General features: G+C 41.0%; 2 protein-coding genes and 1 long non-coding RNA gene across 4 annotated transcripts in view; 1 reads left to right on the forward strand and 2 right to left on the reverse strand.

Annotated features, from left to right (window-relative positions):
- Positions 1-15,617, reverse strand: part of LOC135574707 (uncharacterized) — a 31,077-nt gene extending 15,460 nt beyond the window's left edge. For both annotated transcript variants that reach the window (XR_010465582.1, XR_010465583.1), the window contains exon 1: positions 15,457-15,617. This is a non-coding gene — a long non-coding RNA (uncharacterized LOC135574707). The remainder of the gene's footprint in view (positions 1-15,456) is intronic.
- A 667-nt stretch (positions 15,618-16,284) lies between these two features.
- On the forward strand, positions 16,285-19,066 carry LOC115139652 (proteasome subunit alpha type-6). The gene is made up of 7 exons (XM_029677270.2): positions 16,285-16,467; positions 17,276-17,370; positions 17,496-17,577; positions 17,805-17,960; positions 18,228-18,406; positions 18,572-18,666; positions 18,881-19,066. Exons 1-7 carry the CDS (start codon positions 16,392-16,394, stop codon positions 18,936-18,938), a joined length of 741 nt encoding a protein of 246 aa, XP_029533130.1. The 5' UTR covers positions 16,285-16,391; the 3' UTR covers positions 18,939-19,066.
- A 2,430-nt stretch (positions 19,067-21,496) lies between these two features.
- On the reverse strand, positions 21,497-23,951 carry LOC115139653 (NF-kappa-B inhibitor alpha-like). The gene is made up of 5 exons (XM_029677271.2): positions 23,633-23,951; positions 23,000-23,108; positions 22,489-22,785; positions 22,109-22,366; positions 21,497-21,892 (listed from the first exon to the last, which is right to left on the reverse strand). The coding sequence occupies exons 1-5, from the start codon at positions 23,875-23,877 to the stop codon at positions 21,860-21,862; spliced, it is 942 nt and encodes a 313-aa protein (XP_029533131.1). The 5' UTR covers positions 23,878-23,951; the 3' UTR covers positions 21,497-21,859.
- Positions 23,952-24,116: the final 165 nt, after the last annotated feature.

The raw sequence follows: 24,116 nt of genomic DNA on the forward strand, positions 1-24,116 counted from the left end.
TACTGCGAGAATGCGCTGACAAACTGGCATGTGTCTTCACTGACATTTTCAACCTCTCCCTGTCCGAGTCTGTAATACCAACATGTTTTAAGCAGACCACCATAGTCCCTGTGCTCAAGAACACTAAGGTAACCTGCCTAAATGACTACCGACCCGTAGCACTCACGTTAGTAGCCATGAAGTGCTTTGAAAGGCTGGTCATGGCTCACATCAACACCCACTCCAATTTGCATACCGCCCTAACAGATCCACAGATGATGCAATCACTATTGCACACTGCCCTTTCCCACCTGGGCAAAAGGAACACCTATGTGAGAATGCTGTTCATTGACTCCAGCTCAGCATTCAACAACATAGTGCCCTCAAAGCAAACCAATAACCTAAGGACCCTGAGACTAAACACCTCCCTCTGCAACTGGATCCTGGACTTCCTGATGGTCCGCCTCTAGGTGGTAAGGATAGGTAGCAACACATCCTCCACGCTAATCCTCAACACAGGGGCCCCTCAGGGGTGCGTGCTCAGTACCCTCCTGTACTCCCTGTTCACTCATGACTGCACAGCCAGGCACAACTCCAACACCATCATTCAGTTTGCCGATGACACAACAGTGGTAGGCCTGATAACCAACAACGACTAGACAGCCTATAGGGAGGATGTCAGAGACCTGACCATGTGGTGCCAGGACAAGAAGCTCTCCCTCAACGTCCAAAATCAAAGGAGATGATTCTGAACTCCAGGAAAAGGAAGACCGAGCACACCCCAATCTCATCTACAGGGCTGTAGTGGAGCAGGTTGAGAGCTTCAAGTTCCTTGGTGTCCACATCCAACAAACTAAGCACACCAAGACAGTCGTGAAGAGGGCACAACAAAACCTATTCCCCCTCAGGAGACTGAAAAGATTTGGCATGGGTCTTCAGATCCTCAAAAAGTTTTACCGCCACACCATCGAGAGCATGCATCTCTGCCTGGTATGGCAACTGCTCGGCCTCCGACCGCAAGCCACTACAGAAGATAGTGTGTACGGCACAGTAAATCACTGGGACCAAGCTTCCTGCCATCCAGGACCTCTATACCAGGCGGTGTCAGAGGAAGGACCTAAAAATTGTCAAAGACTCCAGCCTCCCTAGTCATAGACTGTTCTCTCCGCTACCGCACGCAAGTAGTAGCAAGTCTATGTCCAAGAGGATTCTAAAACAGCTTCTACCCCCAAGTCACAAGACTCCTGAACATCTAAACAAATGGCTACCCGGACTATTTGCATTGCCCACCCCACCCCCCCACCCCCTCTTTATGCTGCTGCTACTCTCTGTTATCTATGCATAGTCACTTTTTTAACTCTACCTACATGTACATATTACCTCGACGAACCGGTGCAGCCGCACATTGACTCTGTACCGGTACCCCTTGTATATAGTCTCGCTATTGTTATTTTACTGCTGCTCTTTAATGACTTGTTCCTTTTATTTCTTATTCCAATTCAGATTTGCATTGTTGATTAGGGGCTTGTATGTAAGCATTTCACTCTAATGTGTACGTCTACACCTGTTGTATACGGCACTTATCCCATGGCACTTATCGTAAGCGTAGGGGTGTTAACCCCGGTGTCCTGGCTAAATTCTGGCCCTCAAACCATCACGGTCACCAAATAATTCCCAGTTTACAATTGGCCCATTCATCCCCCTACTCTCCCCTGTAACGATTCCCCAGGTCGTTGCTGCAAATGATGTTCTCAGTCAACTTACCTGGTAAAATAATGGATAAATAAATAAAAATATAAAAAAATGTGACTAATAACATTTCATTTGAAAGCCTGATTCACACAGTCTCCTCTGAACAGTTGATATTGAGATTAGTCTGTTACTTGAACTCTGAAGCATTTATTTGGGCTGCAATTTCTGAGGCTGGTAACTCTAATGAACATATCCTCTGCAGCAGAGGTAACTCTGGGTCTTTTCCTGTGGCGGTCCTCATGAGAGCCAGTTTCATAATAGCGTTTGATGGTTTTTGCAACTCCACTTGAAACTTTCAAAGATCGACTGACCTTCATGTCTTAAAGTAATGATGGACTGTGGTTTCTCTTTACTTATTTGAGCTGTTCTTGACATAATATGGACTTGGTCTTTTACCAAATAGGGCAATCTTCTATATAACACCCCTACCTTGTCACAACCCAATTTATAGGCTTCAATGCATTAAGGAGGAAAGAAATTCCACAAAATACATTTTAACAAGGCACACCTGCATTCCAGGTGACAACCTCATGAAGCTGGTTAAGAGAATGCCAAGCGTGTGCAAAGCTGTCAAGGCAAAGGGTGGCTACTTTGAAGAATCTCAAATATAAAATACACTTTTTTGTTTACTACATGATTCTATCTGTTATTTCACAGTTTTGATGTCTTCACTATCATTCTACAATGTAAAAAAATATATATATATAAAGAAAAACCCTTGAATGAGTAGTTGTGTCCAAACTTTTGAACTGTATGTAAATGTGATATTTCAATTTCTTTATATATATATATATATATATAAAGATTTGCGGAAAAAAATACATTTGAACAGTTTTTGCTTTGTCATTAAGGTATTGTGTGTAGATTGATGGTGGAAAAAAACAATGCAATCAATTCTAAAATAAGGCTGTAATGTAACAGAATGTGAAAAAAGTCAAGGGGTCTGAATACTTTCCGAAGGCACTGTATGTAGCTTAAGAAACATGGTTCATGAAATCAATTTGCTAGTAACAGATGACATTCATATTCTGACTCTCTGAAACTCACTTAGATAATACATTTGATGATACAGTGGTAGCAATGCATTGTTGGTGGAGGTCTGGCCATTTATATTCAGAACCACATTCCTGTAAAGCTTAGAGAGGATCTCATGTTAAACACTGAAGTAATATGGCTACAGGTTCATCTGCCTCACCTAAAGCCCATTCTGGTGGGAAGCTGCTATAGACCAAGTGCTAACAGTCAATATAGAGTCAGTATAGAGGAGACCAAGGCGCAGCGTGATATGAATACATTCTTCTTTAAATAAATAAAGAACACTAAACAAACTATCAAAACGACCGTGGTGCTATATAGACCGAGTGCTGACATGCAACTACACATAGACAATAACCCACAAAACCAAAATGGAAAATGGCAACCTAAATAGAATCCCCAATCAGAGAAAACCATAAACAGCTGCCTCTGATTGGGAACCAATTCAGGCCACCATAGACCTTCATTACCTAGATATACAAAAATCCTATAGATATACAAACACACATACCCACCCTCGTCACACCCTGACCTGACCAAAATAATATATAAAACATAGATACCTAAGGTCAGGGCGTGGCAGTCAGTATCTGAATAACGTGTGAAATTCTCGATAATGTATGTTTTTTTTCACCTTTATTTTACTTGGTAGGCCAGTTGAGAACAAGTTCTCATTTACAACTGCGACCTGACCAAGATAAAGCAAAGCAGTAAGACAAAAACAACAGTGTTACACATGGGATAAACAAACGTACACTCAATAACACAATAGAAAATCTGTATACAGTGTGTGTGCAAATGAAGTAAGGAGGTATAAGGCAATAAATTGTCCATAGTGGCAAAGTAATTTCAATTTAGCAATTAACACTGGAGTGTTAGATGAGGGTGTGCAAGTAGAAATACTGATGTTCAAAAGAGCAGAAAAACACAAACAAATATGGGGATGAGGTAGGTGGTTGGATGGGCTATTTACAGATGGGTTGCGTACAACTGCAGCTATCGGTAAGCTGCTCTGACAGCTGATGCTTAAAGTTAGGGAGATGTGATATCAACAGTGTTATCAACAGAGGTACATTTTCTGGGTGATGTGTATTGATTGGCTTTCATCAGGCTGCCCACTCAAGAGAAAGTTTCAATCTGTAACTAGAGCTTGCATCTTGGTTCAGGTTATCAGTCAACCTATCAGGGTAGTTAAACAGCACAGGAATTAAATCATCAATGTGTATTATTCACATCTTTACTAATGCTGCAGAACTTTGCTGGAAAGCAGTATCCAAATCGGCTGTTGTGATCACAATATAGTAGCCATATCTAGGAAAACAAAAGTTACAAAAGCTCGGCCTAATATAGTGCATAAGAGGTCATACAAGAAGTTTTGTAGTGATTCCTATGTTGTTGATGTAAATAATATTTGTTGGTCCGTGGTGTGTAATGACAAGCAACGAGACTACACTTCAAACATTTATAGAATTGGTAATCCCAGTTACTAATCATGCACCCATTAAGAAAACGACTAAAAACGGTTAAATCCCCATGGATTGATGAGGAATTTTTTTTAAATTGAATAAAAATAATAAGAAACTACACTACGAAACAAAGATAAATGACATAAAGAATGATAGTAAAAAGCATTGGAGCACCTTAAATGAAATTTTGGCCAAAAAGGCAAACTCCACTAAACCATTCATTGAATCAGAAATGTGCCCTCGGGCCTGGAGGGAAGCAAAGTAATTCCCCTACCTAACATTAGTAAAGCCCCCTTTACTGGCTCAAATAGCCGACCAATCAGCCTGTTACCAACCCGTAGTAAACTTTTTGGAAAAAATTGTGTTTGACCAGATACAATGCTATTTTACAGTAAACAAATTGACAACAGACTTTCAACCCACTTATAGGGAAGGACATACAAAAAGCACAGCTCTTACACAAATGGCTGATGATTGCCTGAGAGAAATTGATGATAAAATGGTTGTGGGGAATATTTTGTTAGACTTCAGTGTGGCTACTGACATTATCGATCATAGTCTGCTGCTGGAAAAACTTAAGTGTTATGGCTTTACACCCTCTACTATATTGTGGATAAAGAGTAACCTCTTTAACAGAACACAGAGGGTGTTCTTTAATGGAAACCTATCCAGCTGTCTTGGCCCCTTACTTTTTTCAATCTTTACTAACGACATGCCTGCCTGCTTTAAGTAAAGCCAGTGTGTCTATGTATGTGGATGACTCAACACTATACACGTCATCTACTACCACGACTGAAATGACTGCAACACTTAACAAAGAACTGCAGTTAGTTTCAGAATGGGTGGCAAGGAATCAGTTAGTCCTAAATATTTCAAAAACTTAAAGCATTGTATTTGGGACAAATCATTCACTAAAGCCTAAAACTCAAACAAATGTAATGAATAATGTGGAAATTGAGCAAGTTGATGTGACTAAACTGCTTGGAGTAACCCTGGATTGTACTGTAAACTGTTATGGTCTAAACATATTGATACAACAGTAGTTTAGATGGGGAGAAGTCTGTCAATATGTAATAAAGCGCTGCTCTTCCTTAACAGCACTATCAACAAGGCAAGTCCTACAGGCCATAGTTTTGTCCCACCTGGACTACTGTTCAGTTGTGTGATCAGGTGCTTAGGAAAATAGCAATTGGCTCAAAACAGGGCAGCATGGCTGGCCCTTAAATGTACACAGAGCTAACATTAATAATATGCATGTCAATCTTTCCTGGCTCAAAGTGGAGGAGAGATTAACTTCATCACTACTTGTATTTGTGAGAGGTGTTGAATGGACTGAGCTGTCTGTTTGAACTACTGGCACTCAGCCCAGACACCCATGATACACTACAATACATGCCACAAGAGGTCTCTTCACAGTCCCCAAGTCCAGAACAGACTATGGGAGGCGCACAGTACTACATAGAGCCATGACTACATGGAACTCTATTCCACATCAAGTAACTCATGTAAGTTGTAAAATTAGATTTTAAAAACATTGAACAGCGGGGACTGTGAAGCAACACAAACATAGACAGACACATGCATACAAAACACGATAACACACACTATACACTAGAGGTCGACCGATTATGATTTTTCAACGCCGATACCGATTATTGGAGGACCAAAAAAGCTGATACCGATTAATCTGACAATTTTTTTTTAGAAACTATTTTTTATTTGTAATAATGCCAATTAAAACAATACTGAATGAACACTTATTTTAACTTAATATAATACATCAATAATATCAATTTAGCCTGAAATAAATAATGAAACATGTTCAATTTGGTTTAAATAATGCAAAAACAAAGTGTTGGAGAAGAAAGTAAAAGTGCAATATGTGCCATGTAAAAAAGCTAACGTTTAAGTTCCTTGCTCAGAACATGAGAACATATGAAACCTGGTGGTTCCTTTTAACATGAGTCTTCAATATTCCCAGGTAAGAAGTTTTAGGTTGTAGTTATTATAGGAAATATAGGACTATTTCTCTCTATACTATTTGTATTTCATATACCTTCGACTATTGGATGTTCTTATAGGCACTTTAGTATTGCCAGTGTAACAGTATAGCTTCCATCCCTCTCCTAAATCCTACCTGGGCTCGAACCAGGAACACATCGATAACAGCCACCCTCGAAGCAGTGTTATCCATGCAGAGCAAGGGGAACAACCACTCCAAGTCTCAGAGCGAGTGACGTTTGAAACGCTATTAGCGCGCACCCCACTAACTAGCTAGCCATTTCACATCGGTTACAGCAGCCTAATCTCGGGAGTTGATAGGCTTGAAGTCATAAACAGCGCAATGCTTGAAGCATTGCAAAAGAGCTGCTGGCAAACGCACAACAGTGCTGTTTGAATGAATGCTTACGAGTCTGCTGCTGCCTACAATCACTCAGTCAGACAGCTCTATCAAATCATAGACTTAGTTATAACATAATAACACACAGAAATACGAGCCTTTGGTCATTAACAAGCGCCAGTGCGAAAAAAGCACTGTCGTTGCACCAGTGTACCTAACCATAAACATCAATGCCTTTCTTTAAAATCAATCCGCAAGTATATATTTTTAAACCTGCATATTTAGTTAATATTGCCTGCTGACATGAATTTCTTATAACTAGGGAAATTGTGTTACTTTTCTTGCGTACTGTCACGTTCTGACCTTTATTTCCTTTGTTTTGTCATTATTTAGTATGGTCAGGGCGTGAGTTGGGTGGGCAGTCTATGTTTGTTTTTCTATGTTTTGGGGTATTTCTATGTTTCGGCCTAGTATGGTTCTCAATCATTAGTTGTCTCTGATTGAGAATCATACTTAGGTAGCCTGGGTTTCACTGTGTGTTTGTGGGTGATTGTTCCTGTCTCTGTCTTTGCACCAGATAGGACTGTTTAGGTTTTCCATGTTTATTGTTTTGTAGTGTTCATGTGTACATTTACGTATTAAAAGTACCATGGACACTTACCACGCCGCATTTTGGTTTGACTCTACTTCACCGAAAGAGAACCGTGACACGTGCAAGCAGTCAGGATATATACTACAGTTTGGGCCGCCTGGATCGTTGCGAACTGTGTGAAGTCCATTTATTCCTTACAAAGGCCGTAATTAATTTGCCAGAATTGTACATAATTATGACATAACATTGAAGGTTGTGCAATGTAACAGCAATATTTAGACTTAGGGATGCCACCCGTTAGATAAAATACGGAACGGTTCCGTATTTCACTGAAAGAATAAGCGTTTTGTTTTTTAAATTATAGTTTCCGGATTCAACCATATTAAATCATCACCCGTTTGTCGAAGTAGGCTGTGATTCGATGAGAAAATAACAGGCACCGCATTGATTATATGCAACGCAGGACACGCTAGATAAATTAGTAATATCATCAACCATGTGTAGTTAACTAGTGATTATGTTAAGATTAATTGTTTTTTATGAGATACGTTTAATGCTAGCTAGAAACTTACCTTGGCTTCTTGCTGCCCTCGCATAGCAGGTAGTCAGCCTACCACGCAGGCTCTTCGTGGAGTGCAATGTAAGGCAGGTGGTAACAAAAACAAATCCCTGAGCTGACAAGGTAAAACTCTGTCATTCTGCACCTGAACAAGGCAGTTAACCTAGGCCGTTAACCTAGGCCGTCATTGAAAATAATGTGTTCTTAACTAACTTGGCTAGTTAAATAAAGGTGTAAAAAAAAATATTACAAATTGGCAAATGTCAAAAAATACCGATTACCGATTGTTATGAAAACTTGGAATCGGCCCTAATTAATTGCCCGACCTCTACTATACACATTTTGTGTTGTAGATATGTGGTAGTAGAGTAGGGGCCCGAGAGCACACACTTAATGTGTTGTGAAATCTGTTGTGAATGTATTGTAATGTTTTTAAAATTGTATAACTGCCTTAATTTAGCTGGACCCCAGGAAGAGTGGGGATATTATGGGGATCCATAATACATGCAAATACATGAGCCCACTGCCTAAAAGCCATAGGACTTACCTTTTCTCTATTTGTGGTGAGGTGAGACAGTTTAACATTGACAGTGTTTTTTTATTCCTATTTTACCATCCCAAAGTCCCATTCTTAAGCATAAATTAACTTATGTTACTATTGATACAACATCTCACATTAGCCAAGAAGCTATTGACTGTACCAGCACAAGCACACTCCTTATTTCTGCTGAAATTCAGCCCTAAAAGGAAAGGAGACCGGAGACCTGTGTGAGAATCTTCTAAATATTTGCTGCAAATACAGAACTGAAACTCCCTGGAAACAGCAGAGAATGGGATGGGCGTAACATAATCATCTTACACCTGGCATTAGCTCAGGTCAGGGAACATATGAAACAAAAATATAAGCGTAACATGTAAAGTGTTGGTCCCATGTATCATGAGCTGAAATTAAAGATCCCAGAAATGTTCCATACACACAAAAGGTGTATTTCTCTCAAATGTTGTGCGCTAATGTATTTACATCCCTCTAGTAAGCATTTCTCCTTTGCAAAGACAATCCATCCACCTGACAGGTGTGCCATATCTAGAAGCTGATGAAACAGAACAATCATTACACAGGTCCACATTGTGCTGGGAACAATAAAAGGCCAGTTCTGGCACACAACACAGTGCCACAGATGTCTCAAGATTTGAGGGAGCGTGCAATAGCAACTGACTGCAGGACTGTCCACCTGAGCTGTTGCCAGAGAATGTAATGTTCATTTCTCCACCATAAGCTGCCTCCAACTTCATTTTAGAGAATTTGGCAGTACGTCCAACCGGCCTCTCAACCGCAGACCACGTGTAACCACACCAACCCAGGACCTCCACATCCGGCTTCACCTGCGGGATGGTCTGAGACCAACCACCCAGACAGCTGATGAAACTGTGGGTATGCACAACCGAAGAATTTCTTCACAAACTGTCAGAAATAGTCCACGTGCTCATCGTCATCACCAGGGTCTGGAATTGACTGCAGTTCAGAGTCGTAACCAACTTCAGTGGGAAAATGCTCACCTTTGATGGCCACTGGCATGCTGGAGATGTGTGCTCCATGGATAAATCCCGGTTTTAACAGTACCTGGCATATGGCAGACAAGCTTGTATGGTGTTGTGTGGGCAAGTGGTTTGCCACCATGAGTGCCCCATGGTGGCGGTGCTACACTCGTATATATACACAAGTATTTGGACACCCCTTCAAGTGAGTGGATTTGTCTATTTCAGCCACACCCGTTGCTGACAGATGTATAAAAGTGAGCGCACAAATCTCCATTGACAAACATTGGCTGTAGAATGGCTTTACTGACGAGCTCAGTGACTTTCAACATGGCACTGTTATAGGATGCCACCTTTCCAACAAGTCAGTTCGTCAAATTTCTGCCCTGCTAGAGCTGCCCCGGTCAACTGTAAGTGCTGTTATTGTGAAGTGAAAATGTCTAGGAGCAACAACTGCTCAGCTGCGAAGTGGTAGGCCACACAATCTCACAAAATGGGCCCGCTGAGTGCTGAAGCACGTAGCGCATAAAAATAATCTGTCCTGAGTTGCAACACTCACTATTGAGTTCCAAACTGCCTCTGGAAGCAATGTCAGCACAATAACTATTCATCTGGAGCTTCAGGAAATGGATTTCCATCGCCGAGCAGCTTCACACAAGCCTAACCATGCACAATGTCAAGCTCGCCGCCATTGGACTCTCTGAAGTGATGAATCACGCTTCACCATCTGGTAGTCCGACGGACAAATCTGGGTTTGGCGGATGCCAGGAGAACGTTTCTTGACCCAATACATACTGCCAACTAAAGTTTGGTGGATGAGGAATAATGGTCTGGGACTGTTTTTCATGGTTTGGGCTAGGCCCCTTAGTTCCAGTGAAGGGAAATCTTAACTCTACAGCATCTGTGATTCCAACTTTGTGGCAACAGTTTGGGGAAGGTCCTTTCTTGTTTCAGCATGACAATGCCCCCGTGCACAAATGAGGTCCATACAGAAATGGTTTGCAGAGATCGGTGTGGAAGAACTTGACTGGCTTGCACAGAGTCCTGACCTCAACCCCATCAAACGTCTTTGGGATGAATTTGAAAGCTGACTGCGAGCCAGGCCTAATCGCGAAACATCAGTGTCCGACCTTACTAATGCTCATGGCTGAATGGAAACAAATCCCCGCAGCAATGTTCCAACGTCTAGTCGAAAGCCTTCCCAGAAGAGTGGAGGCTGTTATAGCAGCAAAGGGGGGACCAATTCCATATTAATGCCCATGATTTTGGAATGAGATGTTAGACGAGCAGCTGTCCACATACTTTTGGTAATGTAGTGTATGTCTGTGTGGCAGGCTTGGCACAGAGCCAAGTCAACCGCATCAATGCTCCTAATGAGTTTAGAAGGTACCTGACCACAGAGAAGAGCTGTGAAGAGACAGGGAGGTCACATCTCTGTGCATTGTGGGTGGTAGTTAGGGGTTTGGGTCAAAGGTCACAGAAGGAAAGGTAGCTTCTCTTCAGACACCCACAGAGTAACACTGAGGCAGAGGCAGGCTAACAGGGGGTTTCAGTCAGACATTGTTGAGCAAACATGGGGTTCTAAACATTTTGTGTTCCATGGCCCACTGAAACACTTTCAGAAAAGGCAGCCTGGTTGAGAATCACTGAGGTAAACCATCAAAACGGCAACCTTTTTTCACACCTTTTTGATGCATAAAGGCATGATGGAATTTACAAAGCACCTGTTTTAGTATTTCACAACCATTCCTCCATGTCCCACTAATCAAATACCTCTAAGTTTTTTTTTTCTCTGAATAAATGCTAATATTGAGTGTCAATCTGTTGTTTCGTGATGTGACTAGATGACAACAAACCACAAGCTTTTATAAAAGGGATTGGCGTACACATGTCCCCAGAAATCAAAACTAAAAGTACATTGTAAATTCATCTTGCTTATCCACTTATTTTATTCCTTTTTCCTTCAACAAGGCATTTTCAAAAACATTCAGTTTCTAAGAAACTGTGAAATGTACAGCACCAACATTTTATTCTTATCTCAAGAAAGTACAGTACCTCAGTACTTTGAGATTTATTCAATAATCTTAATTGCTACTCTTACTGTGATGAACAAAGTATTTATGAAGGACTAATCATAATTTATTATTTTTACATTATTTTCAACTGTATTTCAATCGGGGATATGAGTTTCCTAGAATTGTGTGTGTGTTCTATTTGTTTTTCTTACTAAAATCATTATGCGTGGAAAGATAAGTTCACAGACGTCTGGTATATAAATGTGTCAAATGTATGCACTTCAAATGAATGGATCCCACGATTACAAAGGAAGGCAGTGTCATTGAGCATCTCTCACCTATTAACCTTTGGTATGTTTGGAAAATATGAGCAAAACTATGGTGGTTCTGTATGAAAATATGTACTCACTGCCAGTGGAGATCCCCCAGGACCCCATGAGTAGGTCTGTAACTGTCTGTCCCACGCATCGCTATATGAGGAATGGTGGTGGGGGTCTTTCCTCTCAAAAAGGGTAGATAGGCTATAGACTATAATGAATGAAAATACTGCTTCCTTTGATATAGAAAGAACAGAAGTGAGAAATACAGAAGACAGGAAAGGGAAAGACTTATGAGAGGTATCAGGTCTGTTTAATGGGGTTGTGGGATGTCTGTGTACATTGTGAAATATTAAAACAAGGTGGCAGGTGGTGCTTTTCAGTCATTTTCTATTTCCCCAAAAATATTTTAAAGTCCTTCTTTGTTTCAAATCTCAGGTGGCTGAAGAATCAAGTCTGTTTAGACCTGTTTAGAGCTATTGTCTGACATTTGCTCTGACATTTTACAAAGCAAATTAGTTATACAACTAAACATTGCAAATATGTGCCCTTACCACAATAGACAGTCTGGAGTTGTGAAATCCTATGTGGGCATTTTAGTCTTGACACACCCTGATCTGTTTCACCTGTCCTTGTGATTGTCTCTACCCCCTCCAGGTGTCGCTTGTTTTCCCTGGTGTATTTATCCCTGTGTTTCCTGTCTCTCTGTGCCAGTTCGTCTTGTATGTCTTTCAAGTCAACCAGCTTGTTTTCCCCCACTCCTGCTTCTATTCTCTTTTTGCTAGTCCTCCCGGTTTTGACCCTTGCCTGGACTCTGTACCCGCCTGCCTGACCATTCTGCCTGCTCTGACCTCAAGCCTATATGCCACTCTGTACCCCCTGTACTAAACTGGTTTTGACCTTTTGCCTGTCCACAACAATTCTCTTGCCAACCTCTTTTGGATTGATGAATAAATATCAAAGACTCTGCCTCCCGTGTCTGCATCTGGGTCTCGCCTTGTGCCCTTATAAGTCTTTCCAAACAAAGCCTTATCTCTCAACACTATTGAACCCGAGACAACATTTAGTGACAAGGAGTAACTATGACTGTAGGGAAGCAATTTAATCCAGCTTTGAGTCCAAAAGGGAAATACCTGGCCTGCGAAGTACATAATGGTCCAATTCAATCCCATTATAATCCCTGTTCTCAAAGATTACCAGGAACAGGGAAAGATACCCTCTACACAAACAGTCAGGCCTCCCAAGAGCAGCGTAAAGGAAGTACTGTATGTTCTGCCACATGGACTGCGGTACTTTTTGTTTATTGGTGCTTTCCTTCCTTCAAATTAACTGTATCTTTGCCTGGTAAAATTCCTGGAAGGAACTCCCCTACCTCTCTAGAGGAATGCACAGAGGCCAAATAAGGAGTACAAGGAAATGAGGTATCATGACTAGGGCTGTTACAACATTTAGTGACAAGGAGTAACTATGGCTATGACTGCAGACTGCAGTCAAATTTCACGTGACTATTCGTCACGGAAACTAGGCTTCTCCAAGCTCTGATGCTGCTGACGGTCATTAGCCTACCAAACTTGCTAACTGCCTGGTACTCAGCACTCTATTGTCCCTCTAATCACACTGACATCAGCACAAATGTTTTCAAAAATTTTTTTTTTTTAACAAATCAAACATCCTAGTAAAAAATGCCCAGTCTTAGGTCAGTTAGGATCACCACTTTTAAGAATGGGAAATGTCAGAATAATAGTATAGAGAATGATTTATTTCAGCTTTTATTTCTTTCATCACATTCCCAGTGGGTCAGAAGTTTACATACACTCAATTGGTATTTGGTAGCATTGCCTTTAAATTGCTTAAATTGGGTGTAACGATTCTCCTCGTCATCTGAGGAAGAGTAGTCAAGATCGGACCAATGCGCAGCGTGGTAAGTGTCCATGTTAAATTTATTCAATAACTGAACACTGAAACACAAAGTAAACAAAAGAACAACCAAAACTGTCCTGTCTTGTAGAGAGACAGAAAACTACCCACAACTCAAGTGGGAAAAACAGGCTGCCTAAGTATGGTTCTCAAATCAGAGACAACAATTGCCAGCTGCCTGATTGGGAACCATACCAGGCCGAATACATAGAAATAGAAAACATAGAACACAAAACATAGAATGCCCACCCCAACTCACGCCCTGACCAAACTAAAATAGAGACATAAAAAGGAACTAAGGTCAGGATGTGACATTGGGTCACTATTGGGTAGCCTAGTGGTAGCCTAGTCCTATTTCACAACAAAGCATCCTTCACTCATGCTGCCAAACATCTCCTTGTAAAACTGACTATCCTACCGATCCTTGACTTCGGCAATGTCATTTACAAAATAGCCTCTAACAATCTACTCAACAAATTGGATGCAGTCTATCACAGTGCCATCCATTTTGTCACCAAAGCCCCATATACTACCCACCACTGCGACCTGTACGCTCCCGTTGGCTGGCCCTCGCTTGGCATACTCGTCGCCAAATTCACTGGCTCCAGGTCAAGTCTTTGCTAGGTAAAGCCCCGCCTTATCTCAGCTCACTGGTCACCATTAGCAGCACCCACCCATAGCACGTGCTCCATCAGGTATATTTCACTGGTCACCCCCAAAGCCAATTCCTCGTTTGGCTGCCTTTCCTTCCAGTTCTCTGCTGCCAATGACTGGAACGAACTGCAAAAATCACTGAAGCTGGAGATTCATATCTTCCTCACTAGCATTAAGCACTAGCTGTCAGAGCAACTCACAGATCACTGCATCTGTACATAGCCCATCTGTAAATAGCCCATCCATCTACCTCATCCCCATACTGTATTTATGTATTTATCTTGCTCTTGCACCCCAGTATCTCTACTTGCACATTCATCTTCTGCACATCTATCACTCCATTGTTTAATTACTATATTGTAATTACTTCGCCACCTTGGCCTATTTATTGCCTTTACCTCCCTTATCTTACCTCGTTTGCACACAATGTATATAGACTTTTTTTCTACTGTAATTTTGGCTGTATGTTTGTTTATTCCATGTGTAACTCTGTTGTATGTGTCGAACTGCTTTGCTTTATCTTGGCCAGGTCGCAGTTGTAAATGAGAACTTGTTCTCAACTAGCCTACCTGGTTAAATAAAGGTGGAATATATTTTAAAAAACGGAGCCAGCATGTGGAGACTTGCAAGATGATGCGATGAAGTCCAGACTGACAGACAGGCTTGGTACTGATGTCTCTGAATGGCATTAGTCATAACATTTTTACTAGCTACAACTTTTACGTGTATTGTCTTTTTTATTATTGAATTGAATGGTATCAGTCAATTCAGGGAGGCATTGACTGATACCATTCTGTGTGTTCTGCAGCAGTGTCAGGAACTCCTGTTTTATAAAGGAAGGAAGGAAGGTATGACCACTCTGACATGTTTGCCAAAATGCAGATAGGCACAGTATCTGTATCAGCTGTGAATGACAATGAAATAAAGATGAAAGGTGCACATTGTTATATTAGCAGAACACTGCTTCTAAGGTATTATGTAAAGCACGTGTCAAACTCGTTCCACTGAAGGCCTAGTGTCTGCAGGTTTTTTCTCCTCCCTCGTGCTTGATTGATGAATTAATGTCACTGATTGGTAACAAACTCCCCTCATCTACTTGTCTTGGTCTTAATTGAAAGGAAAAAACTAAAACCAGCAGACACTAGGCCCTCCATGGAATAAGTTTGACACCCCTGATTGTTCTGATTTTGTATTCTACATGTACCGGTTACTACATTTGAAAGTTATCGAAACACTTTAGAATATCTACAAATTCAGCAATTGCATTCTCATATTACTCTGTTGGTTACTGACCTATTCAAAGCTCCCTCCAGCATCTCACCATACATCTGTCTGTAGTTGCAGGAGGTTTGTTCCTTGTAATTGAGTGGAGGGAAACAGCTGCGGGCAAGGTTCTGACAGATGGGTGTGTCTTGTTGTTGGCAAGTACCTACCCAAGAATCACTCACATCAAATCACACTCCCAAGCCAACTCACGCCTCACTTCTGTCTTGACCGCCAGCATTTGTTGAGAAGCAAGCCAAAAAACAAGGCTAAATCAGCAGGTGCAGTTCCCCTTTAAGCTGTTTGACCAGAGTAAAAGGCCAGCAACATTCAGTATTATTTTCCGAGCCCCATGAAATGACACCATATAATGATTCTACAGACTCTACTAAAAACTCCCCACCCAACTGTAACATCTGAACTAAGAATTGTTTTTCCAGTATAGTGCTATATACCATATATATTGTCCATGGCCAGGCACCCCCATTTTAAGCTGTTTTACCACAGTAAAAGGCCAGCAACACTCTGTATTATTCAGAGCCCCATGAAACGACACCATATATACATTCTACAGACCCTAATGAGTACTCCCCACCCCACTTTTACATCAGCACAAATCGTTTTTTCTCTATAACCCAATATGTAATACATACATTGTGATTTGCCATTGGGGGCATTTATTTGAGCTTGGAACATGTTTTAAAAACCCACATTTAATGCAAATGTCACTTAAATATGAATCAATGTTCATGTTTAGAGGATTATTTTTCATACATCATGAATACATATTGGTTAATGACACCTTACTACCATTACATGGGGGACGTTTATTTCGAACGTTTCCCGAAATTCCGTGATCCGGAAGTACTTTTAGTATTGATGAGATGCTGGTTCATTAATGCATGAAGTGAGATTTGTGTTTACAACATATTTTTCACTTCTTAGCAAACCAAATTCCAACCAAGATGTCCCGGGGCTCAAGTGCAGGTTTTGATCGTCACATCACTATCTTTTCTCCAGAGGGTAGACTCTACCAAGTTGGTTAGTACGGTATATTTCCATTTGCATGCACACAATATTGTACCCAGCTTGGTAAATGCGCTGTCATTGTTCCTAGCTAAGAAGCTATCGCTAATAAGTTGATAACTAGCTAACTTGCATTACGTCTATAGTCATTTTTTAAATTTAACATATTCAAATTCTGCATGCAGTTTTAAGTTTCGAAATTTAGTTTGACTGCCCCCAACTACTAATGTAGCTAGCTAACGTTAGATATCCGCACAATAAGCAGAATGCTCAGCTTTCTAGGCTAACACCTGATAAGAAACACAATTAAAATAACTAGCTAGCTAGCTAGCTACCTACTCACTCAACATGAAACTGTAATTTGTACTAGATAGCGACTGAAAACATGTTACTTTATTGTGGTAATTGTAGACGTGAGTGCAGCTAGCTAGTGAGGGAATCTAGCTAACCACAGTATGGTGTTAGCAAGCTAGGAAGTCTCGCGAGGCCATCTTAGTAAATCGTGAAGGAAGAATGGGTGTCAGATACAATTATGTGTATAATCATTGGTCAGACATAGAGCTCCTATTTAGGATAGATCCTATTAGATAGATCCTATTAGTATTGTGATTCCTAATTCTATGGTATCAGAGGTGTGCTGTTATCTGAAGTGCTTTTGACCTTTATTTAACTAGGCAAGTCAGTTTTCAATGATGGCCTAGGAACAGTGGGAAGACAGATTTGTACCTTGTCAGCTAGTCCAACGCTCTAACCACTACGCTACCCTGCCGACCCATGCACTGATCCGATCATGTTCTGAATAACCCTGTTGTGTTTTACACAGAATATGCTTTCAAGGCCATAAACCAAGGTGGTCTCACATCAGTAGCAGTCAGAGGTAAAGACTGCGCAGTAGTCGTCACACAGAAGAAAGTACCGGTAAGTTCAGCTGTAAAACCATGCCCGTTTACCTCATTGTTTTAGGCTTTTCACAAGTGGAGTACTAACTTACTCCAACAATTTGATTCCTTAAAAAGGATGTTACCTTGTTTTGTCTCTACTAGGACAAGCTGTTGGATGCCTCCACAGTCACTCACCTGTTCAGGATAACGGAGAACATTGGCTGTGTGATGTCAGGGATGACAGGTAGAGTAGGATACACAATGCCTTAGCAAGACTACTTGGTAAACTGCTACGATGGTCAAAGCCAACTCTTAATAACAACTTCACTTTTACTTGTATCCCAACTTATATAATTCAACTCTTACTAAGAAAAGTACTCTTCCCCCTTCCATGTGCATAACATTAAGGCCTACATTGAAATTGCCAATTCCCAGTGCTGGCTCTAACTGCTTGACTCTTCTCTCCTCCAGCGGACAGCAAGTCCCAGGTTCAGAGAGCGCGCTACGAGGCAGCCAACTGGAAGTACAAGTATGGTTATGAGATCCCAGTGGACATGCTGTGTAAGAGGATTGCTGACATCTCTCAGGTGTACACACAGAATGCTGAGATGAGGCCGCTGGGATGCTGTAAGTGCATGTTTATTCATGTTCACCATCACTGGATTTATGTGTGTTGGAACTGAAAATGGAAGCACAAGTTCTACATACTAGGCAGTCAAAAGCATGGAATTGTAATGAGCCGTGTTGTACTCCTAATTTTAATTCAGATAATTATAGAAAGACCATGCCAATGCATCTTTCCCTGATATCGTTTACAACTCTTAGATTATCTTCTGTACAAACAAAATGTTCTCCTTGACCAGTATCCTGTCTTTCCTTTCTTCTGCTTTTCAGGCATGATAGTGATAGGTGTGGATGAGGAGTGTGGTCCCCAGGTGTACAAGTGTGACCCTGCAGGCTACTACTGTGGGTTCAAGGCCACTGCTGCAGGGGTCAAACAGACAGAGGCCACCAGCTTCCTGGAGAAGAAAGTCAAAAAGAAACTCGACTGGACCTTTAAAGAAACTGTTGAGGTAGAAAACCCCTTCCACTCCGCTAAATGTGTATATAGAGTACAAAGTTTAGTGATACAATGAAATGTTGTACGGTCAGCATTTGTTTCTCCCCTCTGCAAAAACAGTAGATGTGATTGCAAGTGGTTTAATTGTATCTCTCTCCTTCTGCCTCCTTCTCTTCAGACTGCCATCACCTGTCTGTCAACAGTTCTGTCAATTGATTTCAAGCCCTCTGAGCTGGAGATAGGAGTCATCACAACAGAGGATCCTAAGTTCAGGTGAAGCACCACTCTGCTCTGAAGACTCTCACATAGCATCATTAGGCCCCATATAAAATACAGTAAGACCTTTGTTGTTTAGAAAGTGTGTAAAAGAGGTACACTTTAGGTGTGGAGGTGTTATATTGGTCTGTCCCACTAATGTACTGCCAGAATTGTGTTGTTGCGAAGTTCATAGTGATGAATTTGAATCTGTTTTTCTTTATAACTGCAGGATTCTGACCGAGTCTGAGGTGGACATCCACCTGGTGTCCCTAGCGGAGAGAGACTGAGCCCAGAAAGACTACAGAGTCCCAGAGAGAGATGTGTAACTGAATGATGGGATTTGTAGTCCCCCTGTTGAAGAATGGTGTTATCCTTGTATTTTACCCCCTGTTCCATTAAAAATGTTTCTAGTAAATTCTTATATTTTTATTTATTTATTTTCAGTTAGAGCTCTTAACCTGTCCCGGCATTTTCTCTCAGGTACTAGTGACAGACTGTGTAGGAGTATGACAATATTTTTCTTTTTAAATCAGTGCTCCATGTGTGACCCATAGATTTGACTGAATTCTGTGCACCAGGCCTTTGTTATATGACCTAGTACAAATTTGACTTTTTAACTTGTTAAAGGTCTGTTCCAGAGGTTTTGTATATGTTTTCGCTAGTAATTCTGAAAGTAGTACTCACGAGGGTTCAGGAAATGTTGCACAGTTGTGTACTACGTCATCCATTTTGTATGTTGCATACAACATATAAATAAATTGCAATTCGTAGGATGTGTTCCAAATTCCAATTCGTACAATGTGTTTCAAATTTGTAAAGTGCATTTCTACAATATGTTTAAGTGCTTAAGATCCTATTCTCTCTTTTAAATTAGGTGACCTGACTGAGACAGATTTAGAAACTGGGAAAGTTTTGAACATTTCTGCAGAGTAGAATATTGACTTCCTGTTGTGGTTCTGCTCATTTAATCACGTCATACTGCAGAGCTGTGGTAAAGGTTATTTACTACAGTCAGTCAACTGGTTGTGTCCTGTTTAGCTCCTATCATTTCTATGCATTCTCCACTTTCAGAAAGTCAAAAATAAATTTGTTTGAAAATGCACCTCAGGCGACAATCACAAGGCAAACCGTTTTGAGAAAAGAGTGCAGTATTTATATGTGATTTGAGATGTCAGTAAAAGGTGTTTACATACCTGAATGCATAGCGGGTAAAGGTTGAATGGCTTCTAGATAAATGTATTATCAATAAGTGAACTAGATGGGATATTTGCCTATTGGAAAACGTCACATTGAATGCCGTTTAGATTACAGAGGCAAAAGACTAATCCAAAGTCTCAGGATTAGTGTTTTGTTGACTCGTCATGTTAGTTCTAAGTCCAGAGGGTATGAACAGATCACATGCAGAGGTACTGTTGCGTCCTTGGGTGAGGCTGAGTCAGATTCCTTGGGAAATCCCCTGAGAATCCAGAGGTCTATAGGCCAACTGATGTTTATGACCCACAGCAATTATAGGGTCCATTTTACACTGCCAGTAGTCCAAAGATCATGTCTTTTTCTACCACTGATGGACTATAATAGTATTTTTCAGATGTGCAACTGGGAGCAAGGGTTGCTGAAGGAGAGCTGCGGATTTTAGAATATTCGTATGAAAATCTGTCGCCAATTGGAAACCTGGGGTATGTTAAGTCAGCTGAAATTCAGCCTTGTCCTGTGTTATACTTTTAGCTCTCAGGGTTTCCCAGTAGTCATTACTGCTTCTGGTAATACAAATAATAAGCATGGGTAATCCAGTCTGGTAAATTTCAATAATTCCCAGATTGGTGAACAGTAGGTTTTCTACAGAATGAGTCGGCTCTTCCTATGCCTACCCAGACTGATTCAGTGGTGCTTCTGTAATGTTTTGTATAAAACAGTACAGAGCAGGAGCTCCTCTTACACATCCAATCTGGGAGGGACTTTTAAAAATGTGACTCACAGATCTGATGACCCCACCCCAACCAAGAAACCCCAGACTGGTCCTCTGTAGCTCAGTTGGCAGAGCATGGCATTTGCAACACCAGGATAGTGGGTTCAATTCCCAGGACTAGCCATACGTAAAACGTGTGCACGCATGACTGGTGCTTTGGATATAAATGGCATATATTATTTATTTATTACAAGTCCTGTGTGTGTTATGTGGGGGAAGGGGAATTCACTTGTCTTGCAGTAAGTAAAGATATCTTAAATTGAATATTACTTAAGTGAAAGTCAACCAGTAAAATACTACTTGAATAAAAGTTTAAATGTATTTGGTGTTACATATACTTAAGTATCAAAAGTAAATGTAATTGCTAAAACATACTTAAGTATCAAAAGTAAAAGTATAAATAATTTTAAATTCCTTATATTAAGCAAACTAGATGACACCGTGTTCTTGTTTTTTTTTTTTTTTTTTTATGTGTGGATAGCCAGGGTCACATTCCAACACTCACACATAATTTACAGACGAAGCATTTGTGTTTAGTGAGTCCGCCAGATCAGAGGCAGTTGCATTTTGGAATGTTCCTTTGACCCGTTTTCCTGTCCTACTAAGCATTCAAAATGCAACTAGCACTTTTGGATGTCAGGGAAAATGTATGTTGGCCTTGTGTGGGATTTTCTATGTGAGTAATGTTGGCTAAGTAAGGCAGTTTATTGAGATGGTTTGATACTGTATATTACTGTGTAAAAATGGCCATGGAGAATTACTAGAGTGTGACAGGAAATTCAGGACTGTACTGTGAGACAGTTTGCTGAAATAATCATCGTGTCACAGGAAATAAACCAAAACCACAGTGCGTAAGAGTAGGAAATAAAGCAGTGAAAATCCATTTATAGATACATATTTTATTCATTATTTTCAATAGTGTTTCACTCACATTTTAATAAAAACATTCACAAGTATAAAAATATCTCTGTGTATTTACAATATATTACTGATATATACATGAAAATAGGAGAATTCTCTGAGGTCAGGGGTCATATTGTGTTCCGGTGCATTTGATCTTCACAGAACACCAGACTTCCATCCCGACCGAACGGCATCTTCAGTCTTGTCTCTCTGTCGCCTTTTCTGTCTGCCGGCTCTCCCGAAGGCTTCTGGGACCTGGAGTTCCCACTGTGCTTTGACTGGACTGGCCCGTAGCAGCTTCATCGACTTGACTTCACGTCACCATGTGATGCGACCACTTCAATTCTGCCCGAATGTAATGTCATCGTACATCTGTGTAGAAAAAAAGAAACAACGATTCTGTAAACTCAACTCATTTAAATAGAAAAAAAATATGTATTTGTTAGTCAATAGTCAATCCACTTGAACAGATAGAGCCTTTCCCCCCTCTCTCTAGTACTGCAGTTTTTAATTAATTTAACCTTTGTTTATATAGAGATCAAATCTCTTTTACAAGTGAGACCAGTGTAGCTGTTGTTAGCTTCTCACCTGTTCATCATCAGACATGCATTCCTCCTCGCTCTCTTCTGATTCACTCTCAGGCAGCTCTCTGAGCTCCTGGTCTGTCTTCTCATACAGCTGGTGGCAGATCTCAGTGTTCTGACGCCCGTAGGTCAGGTGGTACGGCGTGTAGCCCCCGTATGTCACACTGTTGACGTCTGCCCCCAGGGAGAGAAGCCGGTGGACCAGGGATAGGTTCTGGAGGTCTACAGCCAGGTGGAGCGCTGTACGACCGCTACATTGTTCCTGAGGGGAAACAAAAATACACCAAACGTTAGTTTTTTTTTGTTTGAGAATACATTTAGGTGTTCAATCATCAATGGGGATACTTGATTATTGGCAACAGAATACCTGTGTGATGAACATACCTGTGCATTGATGTCGACACCAAGCTGAACCAGACTCTCCACCATGGAGAGGTATCCATTAATGGAGGCAAGGTGGAGGCAGTTGTGTCCACTGTAGTTGGGGAAGGTGAGGATGTAACTGAGGTGGCGGAGGCAGTTTTGGGTGATCACACTGAAGGAGGTGAGAGAGCCCTTCTTACAGGCGATGTGGAGGGCGGTGTTCCCACTGTCGTCTACTAACCGCGGGTCAGACCCAGCCTTCAGTAGCCTCTCTACAAGATGGGGCTGTTCTGTGATTACTGCCAAGTGGAGTGCAGTCTGAGAGAAAAATGTGGTGGTTAGATATCGTTTTCAGGTGTAAGTACCACCATTTAGATGGCTTGTTTATAACAGTTAATAACTATATGTGTCGTGATGACCACTTATTCAATAAGACAGTTGTTTATCAACCACTTAATTGTTTTAATTAACGAAGGAGGTATGTTTTTTAATTGATCAATTATCTATTTCCCCATTGGTCATCAATAATTACCTGTCTCTGATTGTTTTGTGCGTCCAGTAATATATTATCATTGTGTGACAGTTTGATCATATGCTCGGCTTGTTCTGTGGCTTCATGAATAATGGCCAGGTGGAGAAACCTGTGTGGAGGAGGGGAAAATAAATGTTTTATAAAGGCTGTGATTCAGATATGCATGGCGCATAGGAAGTGGTTGAACAAAGCGCGAACACTAGAGCCTTGCGCAATAAAGGATTTTTTTAGGGTTATTTCCACCAGTTGCGGCTTGACACATCTGATGCATTATCATTCCTGGCATCTTGTCAGGGACTTTCCTAATTGCGCAGAGCTGACTTTAGCACCGGCTAGGCGCAGCTCTGAGGTAAAGTACATACTCATCATACAACTGAGTCCAATAGTCATTTTGTTAACTTGCAAATTATGACTATCAGCTGCTTAATTTTACAGCATCTTGATAACATGAGCATATCTGTAAGTTTTGTATACTTTATGAAAGCATACGATTTTGCATAAAATGCTGTATTCTTATAATATTGCTTTAGATTATAATAGAATATTTCAATTTGCCTTTTTGCACTTGCAGTAGGCCTATAGGCCTACGTCCCTTTTAAATGCAACATTACCCAAAGATAAAAGTGAACTTACGTGTCGCCGTCCTCGGTCACTGTTTTCCTCCAGGGTTCATTGCTGCAGGGGTTTGCCAAGACTTCGACATTGGCCACTCTCAATTCCTCCAGCTCCTTCACAAGGTTACCATATTCATCCTCTTTTATAGAATCCAGACCGCTATCAAAACGGTCTTCTTGGCAAGGTACCATTTTCCCGTGCTTCGATTCCATATCATCATCGTTATAATCCATTTGTTTGTGGTTTGAAACTGTAACATCCATAGTGAATAGACTAACTGACTGATAAGTCGACTCACTTCTCTGTTCTCTCTCAAGTTTGGAATTGGAGTGTGTGTTGGAGGGAGGCGCCAGTGGGTTTAATGCTCTACGGGGAGGAGACAAAGAATGGGGGATTTCCACGTTGAGTTATCTCGACACAACTAGCAGGGAAACTCATAGACTGGGCTTTTATGAGAAAAATTCCCCCTCGAATTAGCCCCACAGACTCCGAGTAAGAATGA

The sequence above is a fragment of the Oncorhynchus nerka genome, linkage group LG13 (assembly GCF_034236695.1).
Source record: "Oncorhynchus nerka isolate Pitt River linkage group LG13, Oner_Uvic_2.0, whole genome shotgun sequence".
Classification (NCBI taxonomy): Eukaryota; Metazoa; Chordata; class Actinopteri; order Salmoniformes; family Salmonidae; genus Oncorhynchus; species Oncorhynchus nerka.

Excerpts from the sequence above, each read along its gene's own strand:
- LOC115139652 (XM_029677270.2), top strand. The coding sequence starts at position 16,392 with ATGTCCCGGGGCTCAAGTGCAGGTTTTGATCGTCACATCACTATCTTT. Across the intron at positions 17,371-17,495 it reads TCACACAGAAGAAAGTACCG|GACAAGCTGTTGGATGCCTC; the intron begins GTAAGTTCAGCT and ends TGTCTCTACTAG. Across the intron at positions 18,667-18,880 it reads ACAGAGGATCCTAAGTTCAG|GATTCTGACCGAGTCTGAGG; the intron begins GTGAAGCACCAC and ends TTATAACTGCAG.
- LOC115139653 (XM_029677271.2), bottom strand. The coding sequence starts at position 23,877 with ATGGATGTTACAGTTTCAAACCACAAACAAATGGATTATAACGATGAT. Across the intron at positions 23,109-23,632 it reads GTGACCGAGGACGGCGACAC|GTTTCTCCACCTGGCCATTA; the intron begins GTAAGTTCACTT and ends TCCTCCACACAG. Across the intron at positions 22,786-22,999 it reads CACAAAACAATCAGAGACAG|ACTGCACTCCACTTGGCAGT; the intron begins GTAATTATTGAT and ends TTTTTCTCTCAG.